This window comes from Ipomoea triloba, chromosome 3, assembly GCF_003576645.1.
Source record: "Ipomoea triloba cultivar NCNSP0323 chromosome 3, ASM357664v1".
Classification (NCBI taxonomy): domain Eukaryota; kingdom Viridiplantae; phylum Streptophyta; class Magnoliopsida; order Solanales; family Convolvulaceae; genus Ipomoea; species Ipomoea triloba.
In genome coordinates this window covers 18,987,968-18,997,539 of record NC_044918.1, presented here as the reverse complement: position 1 = coordinate 18,997,539, position 9,572 = coordinate 18,987,968, and the positions used below count along the sequence as shown (strand labels likewise).

Below are 9,572 nucleotides of genomic sequence, written 5' to 3'. Positions count from 1 at the left end.
AGAAAGTAGTTATGAACAGATACTACATTGTAATAGAGTCAATAGTACTCAAAAAAAAAAGTTAAATCCTCTAAAACTACCTCAATTCTTGGTTTTTTTTTTTTAAAAATACGACGTTTAATCATTAACTTTAAAAGAGAAAATTTCAATTAATTTTTAGCCTTTAATTATTGTTACATTGCCACATTTAGTCATACTCTATTAATTTTGTCACATTAGATCATTGACTTTCATTTACTTACCGCATTAGTCTCACGTTTAATTTTTTTCATTAATAAAGATGGCTAACATGTAATTAAGAACATTTTAATTTGAATGATAAAAGTACATTTTAGTCCTTTTTATTCAATGATAGAATGACAAAAATTTAAACATGAGATTAATTGTGACAAACAAATAAAAGTCAATGATGTAATTATACAAAATTAAAAGAGTATGACTAAATATAGTAATGACATAATAGTCTATGGCTACACGTGAAATTTGCTTACATTAAAAAATCAAACTCCCAAGGTTCGTGGTAGGAATCAAACCCCTACCCTTCTGCTTAAAATAAGTTTTAAGTGATATTTCTTATCTACTAGACCAATACTTTAAGAGATATTCAAGATTATTTGAACTAGTATAGGGTTACACTTCCTTTCGAAAAGTATAAGGTTACACTTTTGTATATTTTAAGCTAAGGGAGGTTAATTCGGTGGAGAATGATTTAACCTCTTAAGGTCGTGCTAGTTCCTTATTTGTCTTTTAAAATAGCTTTATTGAACTGGCCCTTTCCAAAAGATTAAAATGATAAATGACAATTACGTAAGTATTTATATTTCTCATCAATTTTATCGTTTCTCTGCACCTTAATGTGAATCTTGACAAATGCATGTATGCTCTGTAAAAACATAATGCATTCAATTAAATAATTAATCAACTTTTACGGCAGGCATGCAACAGATAAACCGAATTATATAATAATTTTTTTATATTAAAATTTACGTGCATGATTTTAGTTTTTTGCCATTTTCTCCATGTTCTTAATTTGTCATGTCGGCTGGTTTCAACGTTCCCTTAAGTCTCCGAGAATGAATTGAGAGAGAAGAACAAAAAGCAATCCCATCCATGCATGAATAATGAATTGTGCAAATTATATCGGAAAATTTGTGGTCCATCCAGTAAAATAGACGTTGATAAATGTATTTTTAATATATTAAATATTATTTTAACTTTCAGTATATTAAAAATGAACATTAAGAAAATGAAAATTCAGAACACAAAAAAGGAAAAGAAAATTAATGTTAGTAGTCACATTACAATTTAGACCATGGTCCACAGTATAATGATCGCTAAAATTGTAGGGGCATAATTGAAGAAGAAAAGGTAGTGTCAAATTTAATAATTTATTGTCAATTTCACTACAAAATTAATTAGACAAATTAGTAATGTTGAGTTATAGTTTTGGTGGCTTTACTAAATCCTAATAGTGTTAGTGATGAAATGAATATAATGTTATACTTACTAGAAACTTGGTTCCAACAAATACCACAAGTTGAGTCAAGGGATTAAATGATTATCTCCGAGATACGTCTGCGGCGTACAATGCTGAAAAGTTAAGTTTGGTGAGTATTTAGGAGCGCTGGTAATATGCTATCCATACACATGTATGAGCCTACTTAATTAATTATGTTACAAATATGCAAGAAAAAAAAGGTAATCTGATCTTTTTGGGCCATTTCTACAGGATTCTTTCTTTGACTATGTGTGCATGTATATACATTATTGTAGATGTTTTAAAGAGTTTATATTTCACTGTTGGTTCAAAATGTTACTTCATTTCTGAAGTTTGAACTTGAGAATATTTTTAAAGGGAATCAAATTGAGAAGATGTATTTAGTAGTATGAGTGTGGATGGAATCTCATACGAGATATTTCTCTTTAGAATGTCAATTAGGAAGCAAGTTAAGCTAAGCACAAAACATGTCAAGTAATTGGAAACTAATTCTCATAAGTTGATATGTAAATATTATGGAAATTAAACAATCAAACATCATGTAATCAAACAATGAAAATAGCAATCAAAGGTAAATGAGGGGTTTGAATTAGGCTAACCCTTCTCTAGACTCGGGCTATGGGGGTGTTTTAGGATTGGAGATCATGCAATTACCTAGTAAGTCATGGGAGATGCAAGTATGCAACAATGGCGACAAAATAATGCTATTTTGATAGCTATTGGACTAGCCAACTAGCCTTGGACTCCACTCTCATAGTAGTTTAATACTAGTTGGAGAATTTTGCCAAACACTACATATCATGCAAGTATCTCCTCTATCCCTTCCTTTCTTAAGTTAAGTTAAAGATGTACTAAAAAAAAAAAAAGTAAGTTAAAGATTGTGAGTAGTGTGCCTTAGGTGTGTCACATTCTCATGATATTTAACTCAATTACATAATATCTCAAGCATTATTGTATCTAAAATTATAAACGCATTCAAGTAAAATACTATCACAATGCAATAAATTAAAAACTCGAGCTATATTGCTAGTTCGTTCATATTAGATTTCTTTATGCAGTTTGATTCAATTGAAGCATTTATAACCAGAGCAAGCTTAATATGAATCCCATAGAAAGTCTAACTACTCATGCTTAGATTTGTAAAGTAAAAGCATAATGAAATTGCATATAGAAGCATATATGAAATTAAAGAAATTAAAATGTAAGTAATGAAAATTTATCTTTGATTCAACCTCAATGGCATGAGGTCGTGAAAGCGCATCCAGAAAGTTTAAAACCTATTTGTTTTAGTGCAAACTGGAGGTATAAATAAGTCTAGGCGGTTATTTTCAAATCATTTTCTATTTTTTCATTCTCGGATTTACTTGGATAAACACCTCTCAAACAACATTTGTCCTTGTCATAAATCTACATTTGATGAAGATTTGAAGTGATTTATAGCTTTTAATTCCAATTTACGTACTTTCAAATTCAAGATCGTATCTCAATTGATCAAAGCTAAGTTTCCTTTACTTACTTTACATTTTTCTGCAACTCAATTGTGCTTGCAATGGCTTCCAATTTATCAATTTGTGTTTGTTTTTCCATTCAAAGTACGAGTAGCTAGATTCACATAGGAATTTGGATTGAGCTCTCTTGTTATGGATGTTTGAGTGAATTAAATTGCAAATTGGGATAAGATGATGCATTAGCTAGGGTTCTTGTGTTGAGTAAGTGCTTTGAATGGACTCCTGTATAATTAGGGCCCAATTATACAAGAGGATCATGGAGGTGTGTTTTTTCTATAAGAATATGACAACATTATAGCCACACTACTCACATTTTCAATCTTGCTTTCAAAAAAAGAGGTTGGAAGAAGATGTGAACACTTTGTATTTGATAAAGTGCATCAATTGGGTTAACTTGCCATGAGAATGAGATCTAATCCTAATTGGAAATTCAATGGCCATGAGAACGACATTGACATTTAGTAGCATTTTCCATGATCCTTGTTAATTCATAACATTATCCCTATCATAGGAAAAATATATAGCATCTAAGCAAGAGTGATTTGATTATACAAGAGGATCATATGGATGTGTGTTGTTGTTATGAGAATAGGACAACACTATAGTACAGTCACACTACTCACATTACCAATCCTGCTTTCAGAAAAGGTTGGAAGAAGATGTGAACACTACATGTTTTATAAAATGCACCAATTGGAATAATTTGCCATGAGAATGAGATCTCTAATCCTATTTGGAAGTTCAATGGCCATGAGAACTGCAATGATATTTAGTAGAATCTTCCATGATCCTTGTTAATTCATAACATAATCCCTATCATAGGAAAACTATATAGCATCTAGGCAAGAATGGTTTGATCCAAGCCCCTTTTATCTATCATTTGTTTATTGCTTTGCTATTTTGCGTTATACTTAAATGTTTCTTGAATGTCTTGTAACTCATCAACTATTTGAACTAGCTTGATACTTTTGTGATTAACCACTTATTATTCGCTCCCTTTCGTTTCACTCCTCTAAGACGAGATCCGGTGTAATGATACTTGGTCACACACTAAACCTATCACTAAAACTCAACTTTCAAAAGTAGTAGTCCATGCAAAATCAGGCTAACAAACAATTTCACTACAAAACTTTGGGACATAGAATGGGCTCCAAGTTTTCAACGAATGGGGGATTTATAATGTCTTAGTAGAGTTGGGAGGGAAGGTGGTGCTGAAAGTAGTTTATGGTGAGAGGGTGAGAGGAAATAAGGAGTCCCTTATCGATCTTGATTGGCAATGAGAGGTTACTCTACGGTGAAAAGATAAAATGGGTATATAAGTGCTTGTGAATCCTATTGCTTTATATATATTTGATGTTCTTATTTCGTAACGGGTGCTATTAAGTGCTTGTGAATTATATTATTATTTTTACATGAATTTAAATTATTTTTTTGAATAAGTAATGATTTGAAGTCTTAAAAGTTTAAATAAATTTGGCATTTACATCTAATAGCCGAAGCCCATGTCTGGTAGCTAAAATCTATTAGTTTTGGTTCAAACTCAAAATTTATTCTCTAAAATTATATTACTCTTTAAAATTCTGAATGTCAAACTAAAAAGATTCAGTAGTGTATTAGACTATTAGTCTATTAGATATAATACAAACTACTTCAACAATTGTATCGCTTGATTCACACTGGGAGAGCACAATATACTGTCCATCAACTACTTCAACAAAAGTTGGATACATACAACATTCACAACTACCCACATATATATTACATCAGAATGTAGCTCCGATCCATACAAATTATAAAGTTTGGTTTCATGTTTTTGTTGCTGAATCCGAATAATGACCCCATGTCGTCCACGCTCAAATGTGTGATGCTCTATTCCTCTGAGCTTTCATCCTCAAAAATGGAAACCAAATAAGAAACATGAAGAGAATAAACTTTAATTTGAAGTAAATACATCATTGAATCATAAGGCTCAGAATATATATAGGTTGCAAAATCCACAAATTGAATTATAAATTATTACCTTCAAGAAGGAAGAGTGCAATAATCACGTATAACAAGTTTAGTGTATCCAAGGTACTCCAATTGCTCTTCATAAATTTGTTTAGCAGAAGTAACCAAGAAAGAATCACATCGAGTCAACCTAATTAATTCCAATGTTGTAATATCAGCAAATCCAATAAGAAATTTTTTCAATTTCCTACAGAAATCAAGTATTAGGCATTCAAGAACTGAAAAACTAGCACTCCAATGCTCAAAATCTAACACTGCAATTTTCAAGTACTTTAGTTTGCAAAACTCATTCTCCGTTTTTTCCATTCCGAGCCACAGAAGGCTTTATGTTTCAATTTTAGAGCCTCAAGATTAGGCAATGTGGCAATAATGGCCATGCCATCCCATGGAAGGCATGCTCCTTCAAGTGTCAACTTCTGAGATTTGGTGGAAAAGATGTCGGAAGTCGAAAAGCATCCTGAAAATAATTTTTTTTTGCGGTAAATCAATTTTCAAGTTCTTGAATTGACGCAAATAGTAAAGAAAATCGAGCCAATGATGGGGCGAGAAACGGCCCTTACTTAAGAGCTCAGGCTTTGAAACAGAGATGATGTCAATGTAAATCCCAACTTACCATATTTGTTTTTCAGCTTTTCATTTTATGTATAAACTTTGGTAACAAAATATTCCTTTTTAACTTATTATTATTGTTGTTGTTGTTGTTGTTGTTGTTATTATTATTATTATTATTATTATTATTATTATCATCATCAATTGGACTCATTGCAAAATATTTTTTAACATTTTAATAATAAAAACAACGAAAACATTTTATTTTTATATTATTATAACAATTAAATTAGTGCACACAAAAACTTTTATATATTGCGCATACGTTTGTTTACATCATAAAAACAAAACTTAAATAATCCATACACTCATACAGTACCTGTTTTGTCACCCTCTGATCTTCACATCTCAATTTCAACCTATAACACTAACAATAAAAATCTATTAGTATATTAATAAAATAACTACTGAACGGAGTATAAATGAAGGTAAACAATTATTTGAAATATTAAATAACTAAGTTGAATCAATGTGGAGGAGATTTGTGTTTTTGTTTTCTCACAACATTTACTTGTATATTTTTGTCATAGGAAATCATATATGCATGGTACTATCCCTAGCAAAAACTTAATTGAGGCCTTATGTATTACAAAATTAGTCATGTGATGGCATGATGCACCAATGTAACTGATTGACTTAAATAAAAAAAAAAAAATATATATATATATATATATATATATATATATATATATATATATATATATATTAGTTCTCGAGCCAAATGTCTAACCAATTAGGGTAGGGGTTGCGCTCCATTTAATAGAGGTATCAGGTTCCATCCATCAAGCAAAATCAGCTTCATCTATACTTTCCTAGAAATAAGAAACATAATGATTATTGTTAGGCATTAAGTTACCATGATTTACCTCCTCTTACATGCTATGTTGGGGAGGGGCGTGAGGAGGCCTTATGATTGGAGATTCAACATTTTGGGAGTAGAAGAAACATGAAGGGGATAAATGAGAATAAAGTTGGAAGAAAATAACCAACCCACTCAATCACAAGGCAGGCTCAGAAACATTGCTATATATGTTGCAAATTAAATTATAAAATATTACCTTTGGGAGAGTATAAAATTCACGGAGAACAAGTTTATCGTTCCCAAGATCTCGCCACTCTTCTTGAAAACTTTTAACAGAAGCCACAAGGCGGGAGGGACAATCCATTAATTCAATTAACTGTAATGTGTTAATGTCACCAAAACCAGTTGGAAATTCCACCAAACGAGGACAGTAATGAAGAGATATGCGTTCAAGAATGGGGAAATGATCAGCATCCACACTCCAATGCTTGAGGGTTGGATGGTCAGTAACTTGCAAATACTTTAATTTGCAGAAGCCATTTCCTGTTGCTTTCCACTCTGGGCCACAGAAAGCATCCCCTCTCAATTTTAGAACCTCAAGGTTAGGCAATGTGTTAATAATGGCCATATCCTCCCATGAAAAATTTGTTCTTCTAAGGGTCAACTTCTTGAGATTTGGTGGAAAAGCTTTTAGAACTTTGCTGTCACATTTCGGAAACCATTGATCTCTTTCAAATTTTAAGTTCTCCAACTGATGCAAATTGAGAAGACCTTCCATTGAAATATGTGGTAGTAAACCCCAAGGTTTTTCACTTGAATGCATTTTGTAATAAGGGTCATAATCCATTAAGTGAATCCCAAGTTCCTTCACGTTCGGAATCCCTTTGAAGTCTGGCTCAGTTTGCAAACGTAGAGGTAGACCCAACCAAAATAGAGTTTGCAGATTTCCTTGAACCAACTTTGGGAGATCGAGGTACCCAAGACTCCCGGGGGAGAAATAAACATGCCTTATTTGTGGCATACCCAAAATATTATTTGGTGAAAAAGAATCACAAGGACTATCAAGAATGATAGTTTGCAAGCATCGAAGCTTCCGCCACTGGTAATCAATAGTAAATATAGATTCCAGACTAATCTTTAGGGCTAAGTATCTCAAATGAACAAGATTCACTATTTCCTTTGGTAGGTAATTTAGAATATGGTACCTTATGCTCAACACCCTTAGCAGTTTAGAATAGGGAGGTATTACGGAATTGCCGTAAGCACTAAAGCCAGAATTACGAGGAAAATATAGAAAAGAACAAAAGAACGCCATTCATGGGATGTGTAAGTCATATACCTTGATCGACTGACGGCCCAACGGCAAGCTTTTCGGTCCAAGCTGCTTGCTGCTAATCCAACACCAAGCTCATGCACATTATTATTCTCATTTATAACACCCAAAAGCTTCTCCTTCTCAGCCTCTCTTAAGCTAAAGCTATGCAGCACATCATGGACCTTACAATACTTGATTTTGTTGCCAAAACTACTCCACTTATCAACTTGAACTAGACCTCTGTCCACAAGATCCTGTAAGTAATCATATGCCACTTTTTCCATGCTTTTATTCAATTCTAACTTTAAGAATCCCTCTGCAATCCATAACTTAATCAACTTTTTAGCTATAATCACAATATCTTCTGGGAAACCCCCAAAGTACAAAAAACAAGCTTTCAAATGCGGAGACAAGTTATTGTAACTCAGTGAGAGCATTTTTGAAAGTTTCTTTTCGGGATCAGTATTAAGCAATAGATCCAAATTTGCAACATCCTCCCACTGATTTAGTGATGGCTTGTTGGATGAGGAGGAAAGAAGCCCAGCAACCACTATAATTGTTAGAGGTAATCCTTGGCATTTTTCAACAATAAGTCTACCAACTTTCTCAAATTCAAGAGGAAATTTTTTTTTTCTACAAATACTTTCTTGTAAAATAAATCCCAACTTTCATTGAAATTTAAGAATCGCATGGAATGAAGATTGTTACCAGCAGAACTAACATAGTCAGCCACCTGTTTGAGCCGTGTAGTCAGCAATATTCGACTTCCATTGAAATCTTCTGAGAAACATCTATGAATGTCATCCCATGCTTGAGTGCTCCATATATCATCTATGACAATGAGATACCTTTGACCCAACAACTTTTTGCGTAGTTGACTTGCTAGATAATAGACATCTTGGTTGGTGTCATTAGAACCGAGAAGGCCACATAGCATTTCTCTAAGATTGTGTTGCTGAGATACAGTGGTCCATTCTAGAATGTCAAAATAAGCAATTACGGCTTCATCATTGTAGACTCTTTGAGCTAAAGTAGTCTTGCCAATGCCTCCCATCCCTGTGATTGAGATGACTTCCAGGTTTTCTGAATCTGAAATGAGCTTGCGCTTGATGGTTTCAAACTCATCGTCGCATCCTACCATTACATTGTTGGGCTCTGAAGAACGTTTGGAGGAGCTATCAGCTTTGATATTCTGTATTGCTGAGTTTCTTGTTGGCTGCTCTACGGAGTGATTGCGATTGAGATTGCTCTCAATCTGCCGAATCCTCCGTTGAAGTGATTCAATGTCTCCCGTTACTTGTTGCAAGGTCTGATGAAGACTCTCACAAGGCTCAACAGGGGCATCTTCCTCGTTGTAGAGTTGATATAATTGTAATTCAATTTTGCTCTCCGCTTCAGCAGCTACATCTCTGATCTCTGTCTCCAAGCCTCTCCATGATGGGCAGTTGATGTTGTTCTTCTGAGAATGCTCCAAAAAGGTTTGCAAGAATCGGAGCTTCTTACACAAAGATTCGATCATTATTCTTTCTCTGTCATCAACACTAAAACAAGGAAGAGGTTGTAGAAAATAGAAGTGTATTGTATTTAGTAAATTGACAAGAGAAATAGACATTATACTGAAGGAAGATTGATCGATCGAACACAGCGAAGGAAATGTTTAAGAAACTCAGAAATTAAAGCTTAGAAGGGAAAACTCTAGTCTTCTAATGAAGTCTACCGACAGTGTGGACACGTGTGTAGTAGGTAAAGAGGGATTAAATTATATATGATGAAGTATATGGTAACAGCTGGCCAGGCCTGTAAATGCGGTGGATGCATCATGGTGTAAAG

At 33.4% G+C, this 9,572-nt stretch overlaps 1 protein-coding gene across 7 annotated transcripts; it reads right to left on the bottom strand.

Moving 5' to 3' along the window:
• Window positions 1-4,552: 4,552 nt before the first annotated feature.
• On the bottom strand, window positions 4,553-9,433 carry LOC116013762 (putative late blight resistance protein homolog R1A-3). 7 transcript variants are annotated; one of them, XM_031253690.1, is made up of 5 exons: window positions 6,684-9,433; window positions 6,356-6,437; window positions 5,945-5,992; window positions 5,027-5,146; window positions 4,553-4,888 (listed from the first exon to the last, which is right to left on the bottom strand). In XM_031253690.1, exon 1 carries the CDS (start codon window positions 9,352-9,354, stop codon window positions 8,302-8,304), a length of 1,053 nt encoding a protein of 350 aa, XP_031109550.1. In that variant the 5' UTR covers window positions 9,355-9,433; the 3' UTR covers window positions 4,553-4,888; window positions 5,027-5,146; window positions 5,945-5,992; window positions 6,356-6,437; window positions 6,684-8,301. The 7 variants fall into 7 exon arrangements, with proteins under 7 accessions (XP_031109550.1, XP_031109544.1, XP_031109545.1 ...); XM_031253684.1 differs by having other exon boundaries at window positions 5,027-5,473; window positions 6,684-8,297; XM_031253685.1 differs by having other exon boundaries at window positions 4,553-4,896; window positions 6,684-8,297.
• Window positions 9,434-9,572: the final 139 nt, after the last annotated feature.